Consider the following 18,746-nt stretch of genomic DNA (forward strand, 5'->3'; position numbering starts at 1 on the left):
ACAGGATATTAATACCTGAGAGAAAGAACTCAAATGAGTTGAGTGCTGTAAGTACACCAGTTCACTGTTTGAGGAGTTTCCAAATTACAGTGCAGGGGGAAGGAAATCCAAAATAGCCCAATGGCCTTTCTGAAGAGACAGTTCAAAGTTTAGATAGGTTAATGTGACTAGAATTTGTGAGGTAAAATAATAGAGGGGAGGGCTTCCATGGTGGCGCAGTGGTTGAGAGTCCGCCTGCCAATGCAGGGGACGCGGGTTCATGCCCTGGTCCGGGAAGATCCCACATGCCGCAGAGCAGCTGGGCCCGTGAGCCATGGCCGCTGAGGCTGCACGTCCAGAGCCTGTGTTCTGCAACGGGAGAAGCCACGGCAGTGAGAGGCCCATGTACCACAAAAAAAAAAAAAAAAAAAAAATAGAGAAGGAGATGCACAGAAGAGGTAAAAGTGCTCTGTACAATGGTCCCCTCAAGTTAACTATATTATACTGATCTGTGCAATGTATATAAAGAATCTAACAAGGCCAGGGGGAAAAAGTCACTAGAAAAGAGTTAGTGGAAACATCCTAGGAGCTAACACAGGTCCAGGTACAGTTTGTGTTCTCACCAGACACAATAGAAAAATTTCCTAACAAAGAATTAGGCAGAGTTCTTAGAATTGTAATGCCTCAGTAGTGGCGCCAAATGAGTCCTAGACCAAGATTTCACAACCTTAGTACTACTGAAATTCTGGGCACGATAATTCTTTGTTGTATATATTGTAGAATATTGAGCAGCATCTCTGGCCTATATCCACTAGATGCAACATCCTTCTCCCCAGCTGTGACATTGAAAATATCTCTAGACATTGCCAAATATACTTTGTGGGTAAAAACTGTCCCAAGTTGGGAACTGCTCCAGACAAGATCATTAAAACAGCTATGAATGTTCTGTACGTTCCAGGAAGCAGAGAAAAACATGGACATGATACAAAGACAAGTGGACTATTACAGCAAAATCAATAACAATGTACTATACGGTTAAATGTAGAAGCAAAAAGTATATAAACAATAGCACAAAAGCTGGGGGGAAAAACTGAAGTGTACTGTAGTAAGGTACTTGGACCATATGTAAAGTGGTATAAATACTACCTGAGGTCACACTGTGATAAATTAAACATGTACACTACAGTAAACTTCATAAGCCAATAATAGATAAAATGAAGTAATAAAAAATACCTTATTAATAAAAAATAAATAGAAAAGTAGAAAAAAGAGGTCTCCATGAGATAATACTGAAATACATTTAAAAACTCAATAAACAGGAGAAAATGGAAGACTCTTCCTTATTCTAAAAAGCCATCTAAAAAGTGTAGAAAAAAGATGAAATAAAAAAAAATCATCATTTACAGTTACTATAGCAATAGTTGTTTCAGGTGAGAATTATGAATGAATGTTAAAACTAGTGCATGAAAGTTTCAGGACAGAATTAAACATAGTCTCAAAGTATCTCCTCACAAGATAATTATTAATTATAAACAGAAAAACAGTAACTTTGCAGTGGAGAAACCTTATAGATACCACTTGAAACAAGTAAGCAAAGTTAATACTACCAGTAGTGGGCCAGCCATATCAACATCGTCACCTAACTCCAGATATGATGCACTAGGACAAATACAACATTCCTTCTCTAACACTCCTGCCAAAAGTGCAGAGCTTGAATTTGATAATGGAAATATTAGACAAACCCAAATAAAGGGACACTGCAAAACAGATCTGTACTTTTGAAAAATGTCAATGTCATGAAATCCTCTGACTGAGGTACTGTTCTCAACCAAAGAGAGATGACAAGTGAATGTAATGTGACAACTGTATGTAAGGTATGATGTTGCACTTTCTGTTGCTGTAAAAAGACCCTGGGAAATTGGCAAAATCTGAATATTTGATAATTGGAGTGTGGTAATACAAAAGAATAGAGAATGACTTTGTTTTTAAAGAGAATATAAAGGGGAGAGAGAACAAAGATGGAAATGATAAAAGGGTGAGAGGTAGAGAGTTGTTTTTAAAGAGAGAATATAAAGGGGAGAGAGAAAAAGACGGAAATGATAAAAGGGTGAGAGGTAGAGAGTAGGTAGAGAGGGAGAGAGGGATGAAGTGAAGAAAAGAGAGAAAGGAAGAAAGATAAAAAAAGGAAGAAGAGAAAGGGGAAAAGGAAGGAAAAAAGGAGAGGAGAGAAGGGAGGATGACAGGCAAGGATAAAGTAAATACAGGAAAATGTTAATATTTGGGAAGTTTGGGTGAAGGATATTGTGTAGTAAAGGACCTGGCCTTGCCCAAAGAGAGAAAGTGCCTTTGGCTTCAGCTTCGTGGATACACTCTATGTCATACCTGATAGAAGTGTCTTTGTTTAGGGCAGGAGCTGGCTGCACTAAAAAAGACCTACCATGTAATTTAGGATGGGGACTTCTGTATTCTTAATCCATCTGCAACAATCACGCTGGCAGTCAACTGATCACGTCTTCATATCGAAGCCACAATAAAAATTCAGGACACTAAAGCTCAAGTGAGTTTCTCTGATTGCCAATACTCTGTGCATATTGATGCCACGATGGTAATGCAACCTGCGGAGAATAGAAACTTTGCTTTTAGAACCCTCACAGACTTTGCCCTAAGCATCCTCTTCCTTTGGCTAGTTATAATCTGTACCCTTTCCCTGTAATAAACTATAACTGGGAATATAATAGGTTTCAGTGAGTTCTGCAAGCAAATTTTTGAACCTGAGTGTATTTGGCAAACCCTCCCCTGCAATCTCCAAACCTGCAGCAGGTGTCAGAAGTTGAGAGTGGTCTTGTATGGGTTCTTTCTTCTAACTTTGTAGGCAAACCGTAATTCCTTGAAGTTGGGGTTAGATGTCTTGGGCTGACAGACAGTGCTCTCAACCTCACAGTTTGGCTAAATCTGGGTAGGGATAGAGACATTATTTTTTAACTTTTCCTGTAGTAATTCTTTATAATTAAAATTTCAATTGAAATTAATTTCAATTTGACATAATTGGAATTATGTAAAAATAAAAATTTAAAAAAGGAGAAAAAAACAAATTTTGCATTTAATACAGCAAAAATAATTTTCTTTCTCTATGATCTCTTGAATTCTATTGCTCTAGTTATCTAAATTCTTAAGCTCTTGAAAAAGATAAAAATGACTTTCCAGAGCTTCTGAATTCCTGTTAACCAGGTTTTTTTCTGTCATTAACAGCACCAATGCATAGAAAACAGAATTTAGTTAGTGTTACTTAGTTAACCAAGAACCTTAATTTCTCAGAGCAGCAAAAAGTGAAATATTTGAAGGGATTTTTAAAATCCTGTTTTCCTTTTAAATAACAGTACTATGAAGTATAAAACAGTCCCTTCTTCAGTGAGTTATCTCATAACCTCTGCTCAGCTATCAGTACAAATCCTCCTTCAATCACATCTCCTTCAGAATTTGTTCTTACAAATTCCAATCTATGATTCCTCAAAAACTGTTTCTATAAGAACACATGGGAGAGAGCAAGCAAGGGAACCTGTTGTTGGTTCTCACTGCCCCCTGCTGCTGCAGGGACCCCAATAAAGCCCTGCCTGAAAAAAAAATAAGAACACATGGTCAAGATATTACACATTCTTGATTTGACAGAAATTTTATATGCAGTAAAATACAAAATGCATTTTTGGTTGTGTTGCTACATTTAAACATGAATGTTGTTCAACTAAGTGAAGCATAATTCAGAAATCCAAAATTTTCCTGGGAACCTGTTTTAAAACAGTTAAAAACTAAAAAATTACAAATAATTAAAACTATAACAAAAGTTAATATTTACTTATATAACTTATTATCTGTATACCCATAATAAAAGTTACCACCTTAGATTTTCTAAGAGCAATTTTCAGCAAAAATGATCTATTTTAGATAGCTACAATTTCCTCATATTTTTCCATTATTATTTTAAAAGTAAAGAAACAGAGCTAAACTAGTGAAATATACTTCATGATTAGCACAAATGAGAAAATCTGGGACAGCCAATATCTCAATATTCTTTTATAGAGGGAATAGTCTTGACATATTTAAAATTAATTTAAGTATGCACTTTATTTGTGGAAGCTTAAACATAACTTGAACACACTTAAAAAAAAAAAGACAAAACCAAACTCATTTCTATAACCCACTCAAAGAGACTTATTCAAATACATATTTAAATAATGGGCTGGTTAAAAAAAAAGAAAGGTTAAAAAAAGAAAAACAAATTTTCGATAGAGAAGTTCACAAAAAAATAGTACTAATCAATCCTCAAAGGTAATTTTTTTCCCCTGAAACACAGCAATTTTGGATTGCTGTTCTTTTCGCCTCCGGCTTGCTTCCCATGAAGGATGAAGAGGCAGCTGTGATTTCTGTTTTGCATTTTCAGGTCCTCTTCGTGCACTCTTATTAAACTGATTATTGATCTGAGGTTCAATTTGCTGAAAATCTGGAGGAGAAAGCAAAATTAATGAAAACTAAGTCTATACATAAATAGCATAGAAAACAAATACATTTTATCTTCTCAAATCAGTGTTTAAGGAAGAAATTTAGTTTTACTTAAATGGAATACCTCACAGTGTAAAATCTAAGTCCTACAGGGAAGTTTGAAGTTGAAATACACATATGAGCAGTCAGTTTTGGGACACATGCTTTCTAATTGTTGTAAATAGATGTCTGTTGCATGCCTCCTAGTATTTGCCGTGCTGTCTTATTTACACTGACATTAAGAAACACAGTCCAGACAACATATAAGGCAAAAAAATTTAAAAAGGAAGGACATTTTGTATTTTTAAAGGAATATGATTCATTATCATATGACACCTGTGTGTGGAGCAATGTAGCCAGAAAATTCACATGTTTTAACTAAAATATTGAATCCAACAGTGTTGATGGGTGAGCTTTTTAAAGGGCTGTTAACTGATTCCACTCCCTTGTTATTGAACAAAAAGTTATGATTGCAAGGTAAACTGCCATATCTGCTCAAATTTAAGACTAAGTTCTTTTTTAACCATAAAGTTATCCACCAGATATGAGGGTGGCAACTTGTATTCTAGTCCTTACAACCTCTTTTATTATGAGAAACTTCAATTATATTATTTTGAACAAAGTACTGGGAGACTTGCTAGCCGGAAAAGACTGAATCAATGCATATTTATAGAATCAGAAAGAAAAAGAGAGGCAAAAAATTTAATACAGATTTATTAATCAGTCCTAGGGGTGTATAATTTCTCCACTGCAAGTTAGCCATCATTGTCAGAAGCCTTTTAAAGATCTTAAAAAAGCAAATGTCATAATGTTATACAAGCAAGTGTACAGTTGGGATAACATTTCCAAAACATCACTGCACACAGATTCAAAATGTCCCATACTTATACAAATCACATGTGCTCTAGAAATCTATAATACTCAAAGAATGCCTCTAGTGATAAAGAGTGATGAATTTAAATGTTAAATGAAACTGTTTCATGTAAACTAACATTTGAATAAGGCACTATTTATAAACTGATATATATTTTACATAATTATGTAAAGCATATTTGCATGAGCAAACAAATGAATAAATTAAGTATTATAAATTTATAAACTAAAAACAAAAACATGTTTTACTTGGGTTTCCTCATCGGGAAAATGTGGGAGTGTCTTAAATTTCTAGTTATTCTGTATTTGTGAATATAAGGCCATGTATTTGCCAAACCTAGTATTTTAATACAGCCATTAAAATAACATAAAAATTTGGCATGGGCTTTGCAGTTCAGTGGAGGGTAGTAAGGAAACGGATACCTAAGGCTGAAAAGTGAGCATCCTATGTATATGTTAAGGAAAAGATAAAACTGTTGCCAGTGAAAACTTGGGAAGTAGGCTACATGCCTATGGAATTGCAGCACAAGGGTAAGTGGCTGGAAAGAATAAAAAGATTAGTGTACCGATGGCTCTTTGGCAAAGTATTATACAAAAAAAGAGAAAAGTTCAGGAAAGAACCGGCCAGCTCACAAGCAGAATCAAAAGGGAAGAGAGGGTTCAGATATCTGGGACCTTAAGGTTTAGAAAAGCCTTTGGACTCCTAACAGTAAGAGAGAACACTGAGAAAGATTTTAAGCAGTAAAGGTCCAAAGAGATTTAGCTCTGGAGCAGAGATAAGAGTAAAGGTATGGCCGTCTCAACCAAACCTGAGAATCTGAATGCAACAGACACTGAATGATTGGGACAGTGATTGGCGGAGGGAGGGGGTGGGGAACGACCCACTAACATAAATAAGGCAAGTTTGAAAAATAGCTCTAGGAAAGAATTTTTGGTGTGGTGGCTAGCTCATTGATGGACTGACTGGAAATAAAGAGGTCAGAAATCCAGGAAGTTTTGGAGGGAATTTTTATTGTGAAAGAAATCACAAACCTAGGCTGGAAAAAACCTGACTGTTAAGACTTTAAACCATCTTCACGATCATATATTTTTACTAATCACTTGGGGCAACTCCCAAGAAGATCATACTAACTGTCTACTTCAGCTGTGGCCACGGAACAAAGACCCTCCCAAGAACACAGTCAGAGACCATGGAGAACAGTAGATAAGAAAATTCCTCATAGATTCTTCACAATCTTTGCTCAGGTAGTAGACATGTTGCACACCTCCCATGTTTCCCTAAACTGACTGAGAGTTTTTATTGTGGTTACCTTGTTCCTGCTCTGCCACTAAATATCCGGTCTGAGTTGTGGGCAGGCAGTCTGTCTTTTTAGTGCACAGGTCACCAAATTTTGAGCAGTCACATCATGAGATCTGATGGAAAGCACTGCATCATTACTCAGGGATTCTAGGCTTTCAATTGGATACAATGACTGGATGGGACTTTGGGTTGGCTTTCTCAGGAAGGAAGCACATAGTGTGCTCTGTGTGTTGAGAAATTACCAGAGAAAATTACCAGTGAAATTACCATCTGATGATCAAAAGGATGGTCAGCAGCAGACAGTTATGTGTTCAAGAAATTCCACTTTCTTTTTCCACCTAGCCGTATAGTTAGACTGCATTTCTTAGCTCCCTTTTGCCTAGGATGGGGTCATGTAACTAAATTCTGGCTAATGAAATGTGAGCAGAACTGATCCTTAACACTTTCAGGCCTGGCCCATGAAAACTTCTTACAAAATTCTCCATGTACTCTATTCCCTTTTGTTGGTCAAATGGAGAATACCTGGGAACAGGAGTAGAAAGGAGGCAAAAGATGGAAGGAGCCTGATCCTTGAATGACTATGTGAAACACAGCCCCTGTGCTGATTCATAGTAGACTGTAGTGTAAGAAATAAAATTTTATTATTTTAAATCAGTTTGAGAGTTTGGGATTATGTAGAGAAGTCAGACCACCCAAATATATTAAATTGATTTGTTACAAATTAATCTGAAAATCTGGTTTCACTCTTAACCCTGGAAGTAACATACTTATTACTGAATGTTTAATGGCATGGTGTTGACTAAGATGGAACTTACATAGCAATTTACTTAAAAGAATATGTTGATTAGTTCAAGATAAATTAAATAGACCCAATATTTCCTGATAACTTTTATCTAACATATTTCCTATTGGCAGGACATAGAGGGTAAAAAAAAAAAAATTTAAATTTAAAAATTATTCTGATAATTATAAGATGCTCTATTTCCATTTCTGTGGGTACATAATTGATTCAGGCTACTAAGCAACCAGAATTTTTCATCTTTCCTCTTTGGCAAAGCATTGCTCAACTGCATATGGAAGTCAGGCAGTCATTAATACATACCTGGGGTTTTGCTTCTTGGAGCCTGTTCTCTGTAATTTCTAAAAGAAGAAAAACACCATTAGGACATTTAAAAGATAAACAAATCCTCTGACTTTAAGAAGATAACATAATAAAAATGTTGATAAAACTCATTAAATAAAACTATCATACTCCTTTACCCCCCCAGAAATGAATAAAAAAATTATGAAAACCCCATGTTTTAGCTACATCAAAGGTTTGTTAGACCCCAATATTACTATAGAAAAATGTAGGAATTTTCCTCTCACGACCTGTATAGGGATTTCTGGCCATAAAATATCCTGTCTTGGTTACCTTGTACCTTTGAGAACTATCTAGACAAAGAATTTCAAAAATCTTACAGGGGGAATGAGTCACATATAACAATCACATATAACTAAGATTAACATTTTTTTGGGAGAGGGAAGGGATAGTGGTGCTTAATTTTCAAGTGAGGGAAAAACTGTAGCTTTTTTAGGCACAGTTGGGAGATATATGAAATAATGTAATAATTTTCAAGGCTCCAAAGATGGTTTGTGTGTCTTTTCCATACTCTGACTTTTTTGGAAAATTTCAACATCACATTTTTCTATTCTACTAAAAATTATGCCTGACCTATAAATTATAGAAAAAGTTTACTGAAGAAAATAGCTATTCATGATTTTTATTCTATAATGTGAAGATATCCCCTACCAGATTAGAATTACAAATGAAATTAAACTTATTGATTTATAACAAAACAGCTGTGAAAAGTAGTGATTAACAGAAGGGATAAGGATGACAGCATCACCAAATATAAAGCAGTCTGGAGAAACTCAGTGTTAGGGCAAGCAGCCTTATCTACTGAAACAGAAAAACATAAAACAATTGAGTTTTACAATAATGCCCTGGGTCAACAAGAGAAAAAAAAAAAAAAACACATTCTTTTCAGAAAGTTCTGTTTAAAAAGTGAGATATGTAAGAAATTTTCAAAAGTTTTCACCAAAAGCTAACTCAAAGTTTCAAAACTTTGATAATCAAAGGAATAAACTTAAATTAGCTAGACAATTAAATTAGACAAATTTATCTATATTTTCTCATTTTCTGATGAGGTTGGAAAAATGTAGCATTATCATATGTGTATTTGTATATATTATCCAACATAAAGTTGGAGAGGGCCAAGTCTAAGCACAGGATGTATTGTACAAACTAGAATTATGTATGAGAGATAGTATCTCAATGTTAGGATGTGTGGTTATTTCATATCTTTCGAAAAATTAAGAACTAATAATTCTTTCAGGATGAAAAAATACCCTTACCTTCCAGAGCTTTTAGATCCAGATAAAGAATGGAAAAACACTGATTCAAACTTCCTTGCTTCTGTACGTGGCTTGTTTTTATCACTTCTCATATCCTGATGGGTTTCAAGTATATCTTCTTCAGGCAACAATTTTTTGGGGGGGTTTTGTTCCTTAACTGAAAAATGACAACTACTTTCCTTCTTCCGTGTCCGTTTGACTTTCCCAATGAAGAAGTCATCACCACTATCACTATCCTCAGACATGGAAGACTGTTGGTAAAACCTTTCTTCTGTGCTATCATCAAAATATTCCTTCTCTTCTTCATGTAATTCTTCTCCATCACTGTTAACACCAAGTGAGCTACTGGACTCTTTCTGTTTTTTGGTTTGACTAAATGTTTTCATTTTGGGGTCAGTAGGTGTCTTCTGGGGTTCAGAGGGTACTGCAGAATCTTTTTCAGAAGGCTTTGATAGAGAATTTGGAATGTCCACTGTTTTGGGTCCATGCTCCATCTTGGCTATTTTTTCTTTTGAATTATTTATTGGTTTCTTTGCCAATATTTTGGCTTCTTTCTCTTCTTGCTCACTGATAATAGTTCCTTCATGCTGTAACTTACTGGCATCGTCATTTGAACACATAGTGTCCTTGGAATGATTTTCTTCTGAAGCATTCTTTGATGACTTAACTTCAACAACATTTTGTCTTGCATCTTTAAAGGCTTTGACAGCAGCTGCAAGAGAAACAGGATATGACTTGTTTCAGCATTGAAACAAATAATACAAAACGTTACTGTTTTAGTACAGTATTACAAAACGTTACTGTTTTAGTACAGTATTTCTTAAATTATTTGGAAATACTTAAGAGAATGATTGGAATTTACATTACATATATATAATGGGTATGAATTTACAAAAAAATCTATTGACTTTTACAAAACCAAACATATACAAAATGCTCAGAGGTATCCATTTTAAATATCTAAAATTAAAAGAAAATTTATTCCTTCATGTATGGATGTTAAGAAGAACAGTAAAAACTTCACTAAATACAAATAAAAAGACTAAAATGACAACTTTAATTTCTGTAATAATAATGTATTAATACAATTGTAAATACCATAAATTGTGCTTTCAGACATAAAAATAAGTATCTTCTAATCTGTGACAGAAACATTTAATTCTTTTAATATATTTTTTTCGTGGTACGCGGGCCTCTCACTGTTGTGGCCTCTCCCGTTGCGGAGCACAGGCTCCAGACGCGCAGGTTCAGCGGCCATGGCCCACGGGCCCGGCCGCTCCGCGGCATGTGGGATCCTCCCGGACCGGGGCACGAACCCGTGTCCCCTGCATCGGCAGGTGGACTCTCAACCACTGCGCCACCAGGGAAGCCCCTTTCAATACATTTTAAAATGTACATACATAAATAGAAATTATGTGACTAAGTGGCAACATCATAAGTAATAATATGAATTATACCAATATTTAGAAAATCAATTGTATTCAATATTATCATGAATATATATTTTAGAAATTTAGGAAATAGGAATTTAGAAAAAATAAAAAATTTTTTCAGACATCAGATAACTTCCATATTTTCAGGTAGCTTCCCACATTTGGAAATATTTGAAAGAGACATTTATAATATAAAAGATCCTCAAAAGGAGAAAAGCACCCTAAAAGTAAATAAATGAATGGCTGTTTATTCAAATCATGTACCATAAACGGCTTAAAAGTCATTTAATTCATACCTTTTAGCACATCTATTTTTTTCTTCAGAAGAGGGTGCACTGCTAGTCTGGCAACTGCTCTTTCAGTTGCAGTAGAATCAGGCTGCAAATTGAAATAACAAGCACATGCGAATAAAAACTATGTAACACTACTAAGAAGTGAATAAAATGCAATCCATTGTAATTTTTAAAAGTTAACAGTTAGGGAACAGGAATCTGTTAATATTCTACTTAGACAACTCACCTGTAATCCATGCTAAAGATAACACAGTGACAAAAATACTACTGTTCTTAACAGTTAAAATTATCATGTAATCAATGAATAAATATTCTTTGGGTACTTAATATCTTCCCAGAATTGTGGTAGGCATCGTGTGTGATATTAAAAAAAAAAGTAATATAGCTCCTGTATTCAAAGAGTTTAAAAGATCTAGTTAAGAAGACTAAAATAATATGAAAGAATCAAGTAACATATTAGTACTAAGCTGGGTGATATAATCCATGACTACTATAATGCTTGAAGTTCCATTTACTAGAGACCTAAAAATTATCAAATGCTATATATTTTTATTTGGAATGACTAGTACATTACTGTATTCTCACAACCTTCCACCAGTGCCTGGCTTATAGCCAACACTTTATAGATGTTTGATGATGACTGAATGGGACTATATACATATATATATATATATATATATATATATATATATATATACACATATATATATACACATACATACATTAGTATTTATACATTTAGAAAATTCATTATTCAGACTAACTGCTTTAAATATCACCTGTAGGCTGAAAACTTCCAAATTTCTACCTCAAGCTCTAACTTGAGTTCCAGACTCACATATCCAACCACCTACTTGACATGTTAAAAGAGAATGCTGTGACTTTCTTCTTAAACCTACTTCTGCTATAGTCTTTCCCATCTTACTGTAGGTAATTTTAATTTTTCTGGTTGCTCAGGCCTAAAACTCAAATGATTCTTGCATTACATTTCTCCTTTCTTCACAGCTCACAATAAATCCTTCAGCAAATCCTGTGGTTTCATCTGCAAAATCTATCCAGAACCAGTCACTTACACCATTTTTACTTACTACCTTTGACCAAATCACCAATACCTCTCACCTGGACCAATGTAATAAGCTCACACCTGGTCATTCTCCATTGCCTCTTGTTCTCTCACAGTCAATTTCCATATAGCAGTCACAGCAAGCTTTTAAACAAAACCAGATCATGCTATTTCCCTATCTGTTCTTTTTAAAGCTTTACTGCCTTCTGATGCTTAGGCTCTTCCTTTGCAAGCTCTTCTCTACTTGGAATACTCTACTCCCAAATACACACGGGCTGATCATCTCATTGTATTCAGGTCTCTGCTCAAATGTTATCTGAACTAAAACACTTTCCATCACTATTTACTTCACATCACTCAACACAGCACGCCAGTGCAGATATTTTCATATCTGTGAGGCAGGGACTTATGTCTTCCACATTCCTGTAGACCTAGTGCCTAGGACAATAACTGATAATAGTTGGCATTCAATAAATATTCCATGAAGCAAGTAAAAATTTTACTAGCGTGTGAAAGTAGAGTTATCAGCTTTAAACATCTTTACCCTTCATTGTTAACAGCCCAATAAGGCCTTTTCCTTCCCAGTAATAAACACTTATGAGTACCTAAGTAAAAGCAAGATGATAACAGTTTGAAATCTATTATTTGGAGAACTTAGCTAGGTAGAGTCCCTCAGAGAAAAACTCCTTTAAATTAGACCTGGTGCAAATCCTGTGCCAGGATGACTTGCTGCCTAATTACCTTCTGTCCTGGGTCACATGGTATCCTCCCCGAATTTTATATCCAACCAGAAACTGAGAATGTGATCCTACTTGGAAACAAGGTCATTGCAGATATAATTAATTAATTAATTATTTGCTAGCTGTATTTAATTAATTCATATCTGTTCTTGATGGTCTGTTACTGACTTGCAAATCTGAGTAGCTCATGATTTGGGGAGTAGAAAAAATATTCTAATGGGGAAAAAACAGTGCAAATGGAAAAACTGTTAATGACATACACATTAGTAATATGCTTTATAAATACTCAGGGTTTAAATTTTCATTCTTTAAGACGAATAAAAGATGTTATACATGTACATGCATACCTTGTTTTATTGTGCTTTGTTTTATTGCACTTCACAGATATTATGTTTTTTTTACAAAATGAACGTTTGTAGCAACCCTGTGTCTATCAAGTCTATTGGCACCATTCTTCCAATAGCATTTGCTCACTTTGTGTCTCTGTATCACATTTTGGTAATTCCTGCAATATTTCAACTTTTTTATTATTATTATATTTGTTATGGCAATCTGTGACCACTGATCTTTGATGTTACTACTGTAATTGTTTGGGATGCCAAAAACCATGCTAATATAAGAAAACAAACAACTGATGTTCTGACTGCTCCACTGAACACTGAGATGTTCCCCTGTCTCTCTCTCTCTTTGGGCCTTCCTATTCCCTGAGACGAAACAATATTGAAATTAGGCCAGTTAATAACCCTACAATGGCCTGTAAGTATTCATGTGAATGGAAGAGTCACATGTCTCTAACTTTAAATCAAAAGCTAGAAAGGACTAAGCTTAGTGGGGAAGGTATGCTGAAAGCCAAGACAGGCTGAATGCTAGGCCTTTTGCCCCAGACAGTTAGCCAAGATGTAAATGCAAAGGAAAAGTTCTTGAAGGAAACTAAAAGGGCTACTCCAGTGAACACACAAATGATTAGAAAGCAAAACAGCCTCACTGCTGATAACACAGAAAGCTTTAGTGGTCTAGATAGAAGATTAAACCAAGCCACAACATTTCCTTAAACCAAAACCTAATCCAGAGCAAGACCCTAACTCTCTTCAGCTCTTTGAAGGCTGAGAGAGGTGAGGAAGCTGCAGAAGGAAAGCTAGCAGAGTTTGGTTCATGAGGTTTAAGGACAGAAGCTGTCTCCACAACATCAAAGTGCAAGGTAAAGAAGCAAGTGCTGACGTAGAAGCTGTAGCATATTATCCAGAAGATTTGGCTAAGATAAACAATGCAGGTGGCCACACTAAACAACAGATTTTCAATGTAGAAACAGCCTTTTTCGGAAGAAGATGCCTTTTATAGCTAGAAAGGAGAAGTTAATGCCTGTTTTCAAAGGACAGGCTGACAACTCTTGTTAGAAGCCAACGCAGCTGGTGACTGAAGCTAAAACCAGTGTTCATTTACCACTCCGAAAATCCTAGGGCCCTTGAGAATTATGCTAAATCTACTCTGCCCAGGCTCTCTAAATGGAACAGTAAAGTCTGGAGACAGCCCATCTGTTTATTACAGGGCTTAATGAATTGAATATTTTAAGCTCATTGTTGAGACTTACTGCTCAGAGAAAAAGATTCCTTTCAAAATATTACTGCTCATTGACAATGCACCTGGTCATCAGGGCTCTGATGGAGGGGTATGACAAGATTCATGTTGTTCTCATGCCTCCTATCACAACACACATTCTGCAGCCCCATGGATCGAAGAGTCGTTTCACCTTTCAAGTCTTATTTAAGAAATACACTTCATAAGGCTATAGTTGCCATAGCTAGCGATTCCTCCTATGGAACTAGGCAAAGTAAGTTGAAAACCTTCTGGAAAGGATTCACCATTCTACATGCCATTAAAAACATTCATGATTCATGGGAAAAGGTCAAAATAGCAGCAGTAACAGGAGTTTGGAAGAAGTTGATTCTAACCCTCATGAATGACTTTGAGAGGTTCAAGACTTCAGTGAAGGAAGTAACTGCAGATGTGGTGAAACCACCAAGAGAACTAGAATTGGAAGTGAAGATGTGACTGAATTGTTGCAATCTCATGATAAAAGTTGAATATATGGGGATTGCTTCTTATGGATGAGCAAAGAAAGTGGTTCCTGAGATGGAATCTACTCCTGGTGCAGATGCTGTGAAGACTGCTGAAATGACCACAAAGGACTTAGAATATTATATAAACTTAGTTGATAAAACAGCAGCAGTGTTTGAGAGGACTGACACCAATTTTGAAAGAAGTTCTATTGTGGGTAAAATGCTATCAAACAGCACTGCCTGCTACAGAGAAATTGTTTCTGAAAGGAAGAGGCAATCGATGCAGCACACTTCACTGTTGTCTTATTTTAAGAAATCACCACAGCCACCCAAACTTCAGCAACCACCACGCTGATCAGTCAGCAGCCATCAACTTCAAGGCAAAACCCTCCAGCAGCAAAAAGAATACAACTTGCTGAAGACTCATGATGGTTAGCACTTCTTGGCAATGAAGTATTTTTAAATTAAGGTACGTATATTTTTTTAGACATAATGCTATTGCACACTTAATAGTCTACAGTACAGTGTAAACATAACTTTTATATGCACTGAGAAACCAAAAATTTGTCACTTGCTTTATTGCAGTTATTTGATTTACTGAGGTGGTCTGAAATTGAGCCCCCGTTATCTCTGAGGTATGCCTGTAGTTCTTAAAATGTTTGATTTGGAAAAAGTTTTAGTTAAAAATACCAAATTTTATAAATTACAGCAATCATTTAAATAAATGTTTAAATTTCTCTAATAAAAATTTGTCAAATTTAACACTTTAAACCTTTCTTTAATTTTATTCTTAAGAAAGCAATTAGAAATCATTCATTTAATTTTTTAAGTTCAAATTTTAACAAGAGGTTAGAGGTAAAGGGAATATAGACCAAAGATTTTATCTAACAATTAGACTAACAGTATTGACTTGATTTCAAGACCACTTAGCCAATTAGGAACAAGCTAGAATTCAAAGTCAGGTTTCTGAATTCAGTCTAGTATTCTCAACAAGTTTTCTTCTAAACTATTCAAGATAACTTTCCCTCATTTTGTGACCCAACTCCAAGCCTCCCTCAAATCTTTTTGTAAAGAAATTAAATATAAACATAAGAAAAGAGGCTTGTTAATCAAGAGGGCTCAGGTTTTTTACCTTTGGCAGTGTTTTGGGTCTCTGCTGCAATGCGAGATGTCTACATTTTGTTTAAGCCACTGAGCTTAAGTGTAGGAACTCACAAGAGTCAGTACAACAGTCCCTATCATGAGGGACTTCAAATTCTTTATCCTTGGGCTTCCCTGGTGGCACAGTGGTTGAGAGTCCGCCTGCCGATGCAGGGGACATGGGTTCGTGCCCCGGTCCAGGAAGATCCCACATGCCACGGAGCGGCTGGGCCCGTGAGCCATGGCCGCTGAGCCTGCACGTCCGGAGCCTGTGCTCCGCAACGGGAGAGGCCACAGCAATGAGAGGCCAGCGTAAAAAAATTCTTTATCCTTCCTTACTTCTTTCCTGTCCATCTTCCTTCCTCACTTAGTTTCTCCCTCTTTATATTTACAGATATTTATATTTACATAAATATGCATTATGTGAAGGCACAGTCTTACACATAAGGACACAAACACCATCTTTTGAGGTTCATGATCTTGCACTAATTTAAAAGGTTACAACAAATGCACAAATAACTAACCCAAGGTAGAATGTGATAAACTTCATAGGAGAGACTGAAAATGTGGAGGTTTATAAAAGAATTCAAATACAGCCATACTTCTTAAATTTAAATAAAATTATTTTGAAGCTTAAAAGGCTAAGTAATCGCTATTAACAAATAGTTTTTACACATGCATGAAACAATCTTCACAATATTGGGGGATATGAAGGAAACCACAGCTTTCATTACTTGAAGTTGACACAGTGTTTGCCTTGGAAAATTCTCAGGAAACTGTGGTTTTCATACACCTCCAGTTTCTTCCATTTCAAATAAATTAAATTAAAAAAGGAAAACACCTCACTTTTTAATGGACACATTTTATTTTGGCATATGGGTATTTACTGTGAACACAAAGTATTTGGTGTTCAATTTTGAAAAGAATTTTGAGAATGTACATGTAAATATAAACAAGGGTCTAAAAATGAAAAAGCTCTCTTACACACCATGTTCATTCCTTTGAAATGTTGCCTTAAAACAAACTGACGCTAAATGAACTAGTACAGGTAGAATGCTAGTAGGATACTTTTATCATTAACTGGACTTAAATTCAATTCCAGGTTTTACCTAATGATATAAACCAACACATTCATATTTGTATTTATTAAAAACATTTAGAGATATAATAAGAAACAGTCTATTCAGCTGGATCAGAAGAACTGTGGCAAACAAAGCAAAATATGGCTTAGAGTCCACATTTATAAGAGAATGGGAGACTTTTCTGTATTCAATGAACTCTTAAAATCCCTACAACACCATGATTTCCAAAATGCAGTCTTACACATATGGAACTTATTCCATCCTTTTGTCCTAAACTTTCATTTTGTAGGCAGAGACCTGGGTTTAGAACTTGGATCTGACATTTCCTACTGACTACCTATGACCATCGGTATATTTTACCTTTCTGGGCCCGTTGTCTCATCTGTTAAATGAGATTATCATCATCTTCCCTGAGAAAGCTAACGTGTATAAAGCATCTAACAAGTCAGGCAACTGGTAGATGTTAACAAATATTAATTTGCTTCCTCTCATCCTGTAGCTGTTTAATATAACTGTGTTCTATTTCCTTCCTTGTTTCCATAGTGCTTAGCTGATTGCTCTGCATATAACAGATGTTTTGAATTGAGAAGCCCTTGAAATTCTGGCAATAATTGTCTGGAAATGTCACAGTTCTAGTCCCCAAACTCTCTAGCTTTAAAACTCTCGTACAAATATTAACTGGCTACTTAATCTTTCTAACCCCTTTCTAAATTTGGAAAATGAAGACACTACTAGTATTACTACACACACATGTACACACATGCATGTGCACACATGAATGTTTTCCATATGAGATCATTGTTGTAAGATCAATTGAGGTAATAATGTATATGGAAGAACTGTGCAAGCTCTAAGAAGTTACACAAATTAGTTTGTTCTGCTCTATTCTGATGGTCAGACAGCTTCAAATGTACAGAGCTCTATATAATAGCCTTATTTCCTCTTTGGTCATCTTTCACTAACCACCCTTCCTATGGCAAACTAATCAGTCTTCTCTCCATGACACTGCTACTTGCCTCATTTTTATTCCAGAGGTTTAATTTATTAACATATTTTGATACAGAACATGAATCCAATCAAAGAATACCACAAATGACATAAAACAGTAGCAAAGTAGTTGAAATCAAATAGCTTGGGAGGAATCTGAAATCATTTTAAGCAAGGCAATTTCCCTTGGCTCTAAATCCTCAAGGGTTCCATCAAGAACTCTGATGAAACAGAACTGTTTTCCTTTTCTCCTTCTCCACCTCCCTTTCCTTCCTTCTGTTTGGAGGAAGATACCAAAAGGGCAGAAATGCAATCAGGTTTTGCTTGACAATATTTCAGTTAGATCCTAAACTTTCTATGTGAATATTATAAATCTCATGACTACAAATATAGTAATATGCAAATGAATTTACTATTACAAAATAAAAATGGATAAGCGAATATAGACACATTTCCCCATTTTTAGGATGACATTTTACACAATGGAAGGTTTAACAAAGGGTTGTAAATGAAAGAAGATACCCTAAAAAAACCTGATGCTACAAATATTACACACACATCAACTAATAGTAACCTTCCAAAGTGAAAAAAATCTGACTGAAAAGTTAAAAAAAAAAAAGACAAAGGATATTTTATTTTGGATATTTCAAGTTAAAATTAAATAATATTGTCAAGTTTTAGTGTTGAAATTTAAAAGGAAACATAGTATTAGCCAACTAAAAATAAATTGCTTTTTATTCTCATCACAAATTAAATATTATTGAAATACTTTTAGAATGCAGCAACCAGAAAATTCAAAAAATTTTTTCTGGTAAAAACCTTAAATTATTATTTTTTTAAACTCTCAAGAGAAAACAAATATGGGAAGG

General features: G+C 35.2%; 1 protein-coding gene across 1 annotated transcript in view; it reads right to left on the minus strand.

The window, feature by feature from the left end:
* Positions 1–3,115: 3,115 nt before the first annotated feature.
* SRFBP1 (serum response factor binding protein 1) overlaps positions 3,116–18,746 on the minus strand; it is a 67,400-nt gene continuing 51,769 nt past the window's right edge. Inside the window, exons 5-8 of the mRNA XM_082836302.1 lie at positions 10,812–10,893; positions 9,083–9,794; positions 7,788–7,825; positions 3,116–4,474 (exon numbers count right to left, since the gene is read on the minus strand). Coding sequence (XP_082692428.1) covers positions 4,290–4,474; positions 7,788–7,825; positions 9,083–9,794; positions 10,812–10,893 — 1,017 coding nt within the window. The 3' untranslated portion in view covers positions 3,116–4,289. The remainder of the gene's footprint in view (positions 4,475–7,787; positions 7,826–9,082; positions 9,795–10,811; positions 10,894–18,746) is intronic.

Source organism: Leucopleurus acutus (genome assembly GCF_964270905.1).
Source record: "Leucopleurus acutus genome assembly, chromosome: 3".
NCBI classification, from domain to species: Eukaryota; Metazoa; Chordata; class Mammalia; order Artiodactyla; family Delphinidae; genus Leucopleurus; species Leucopleurus acutus.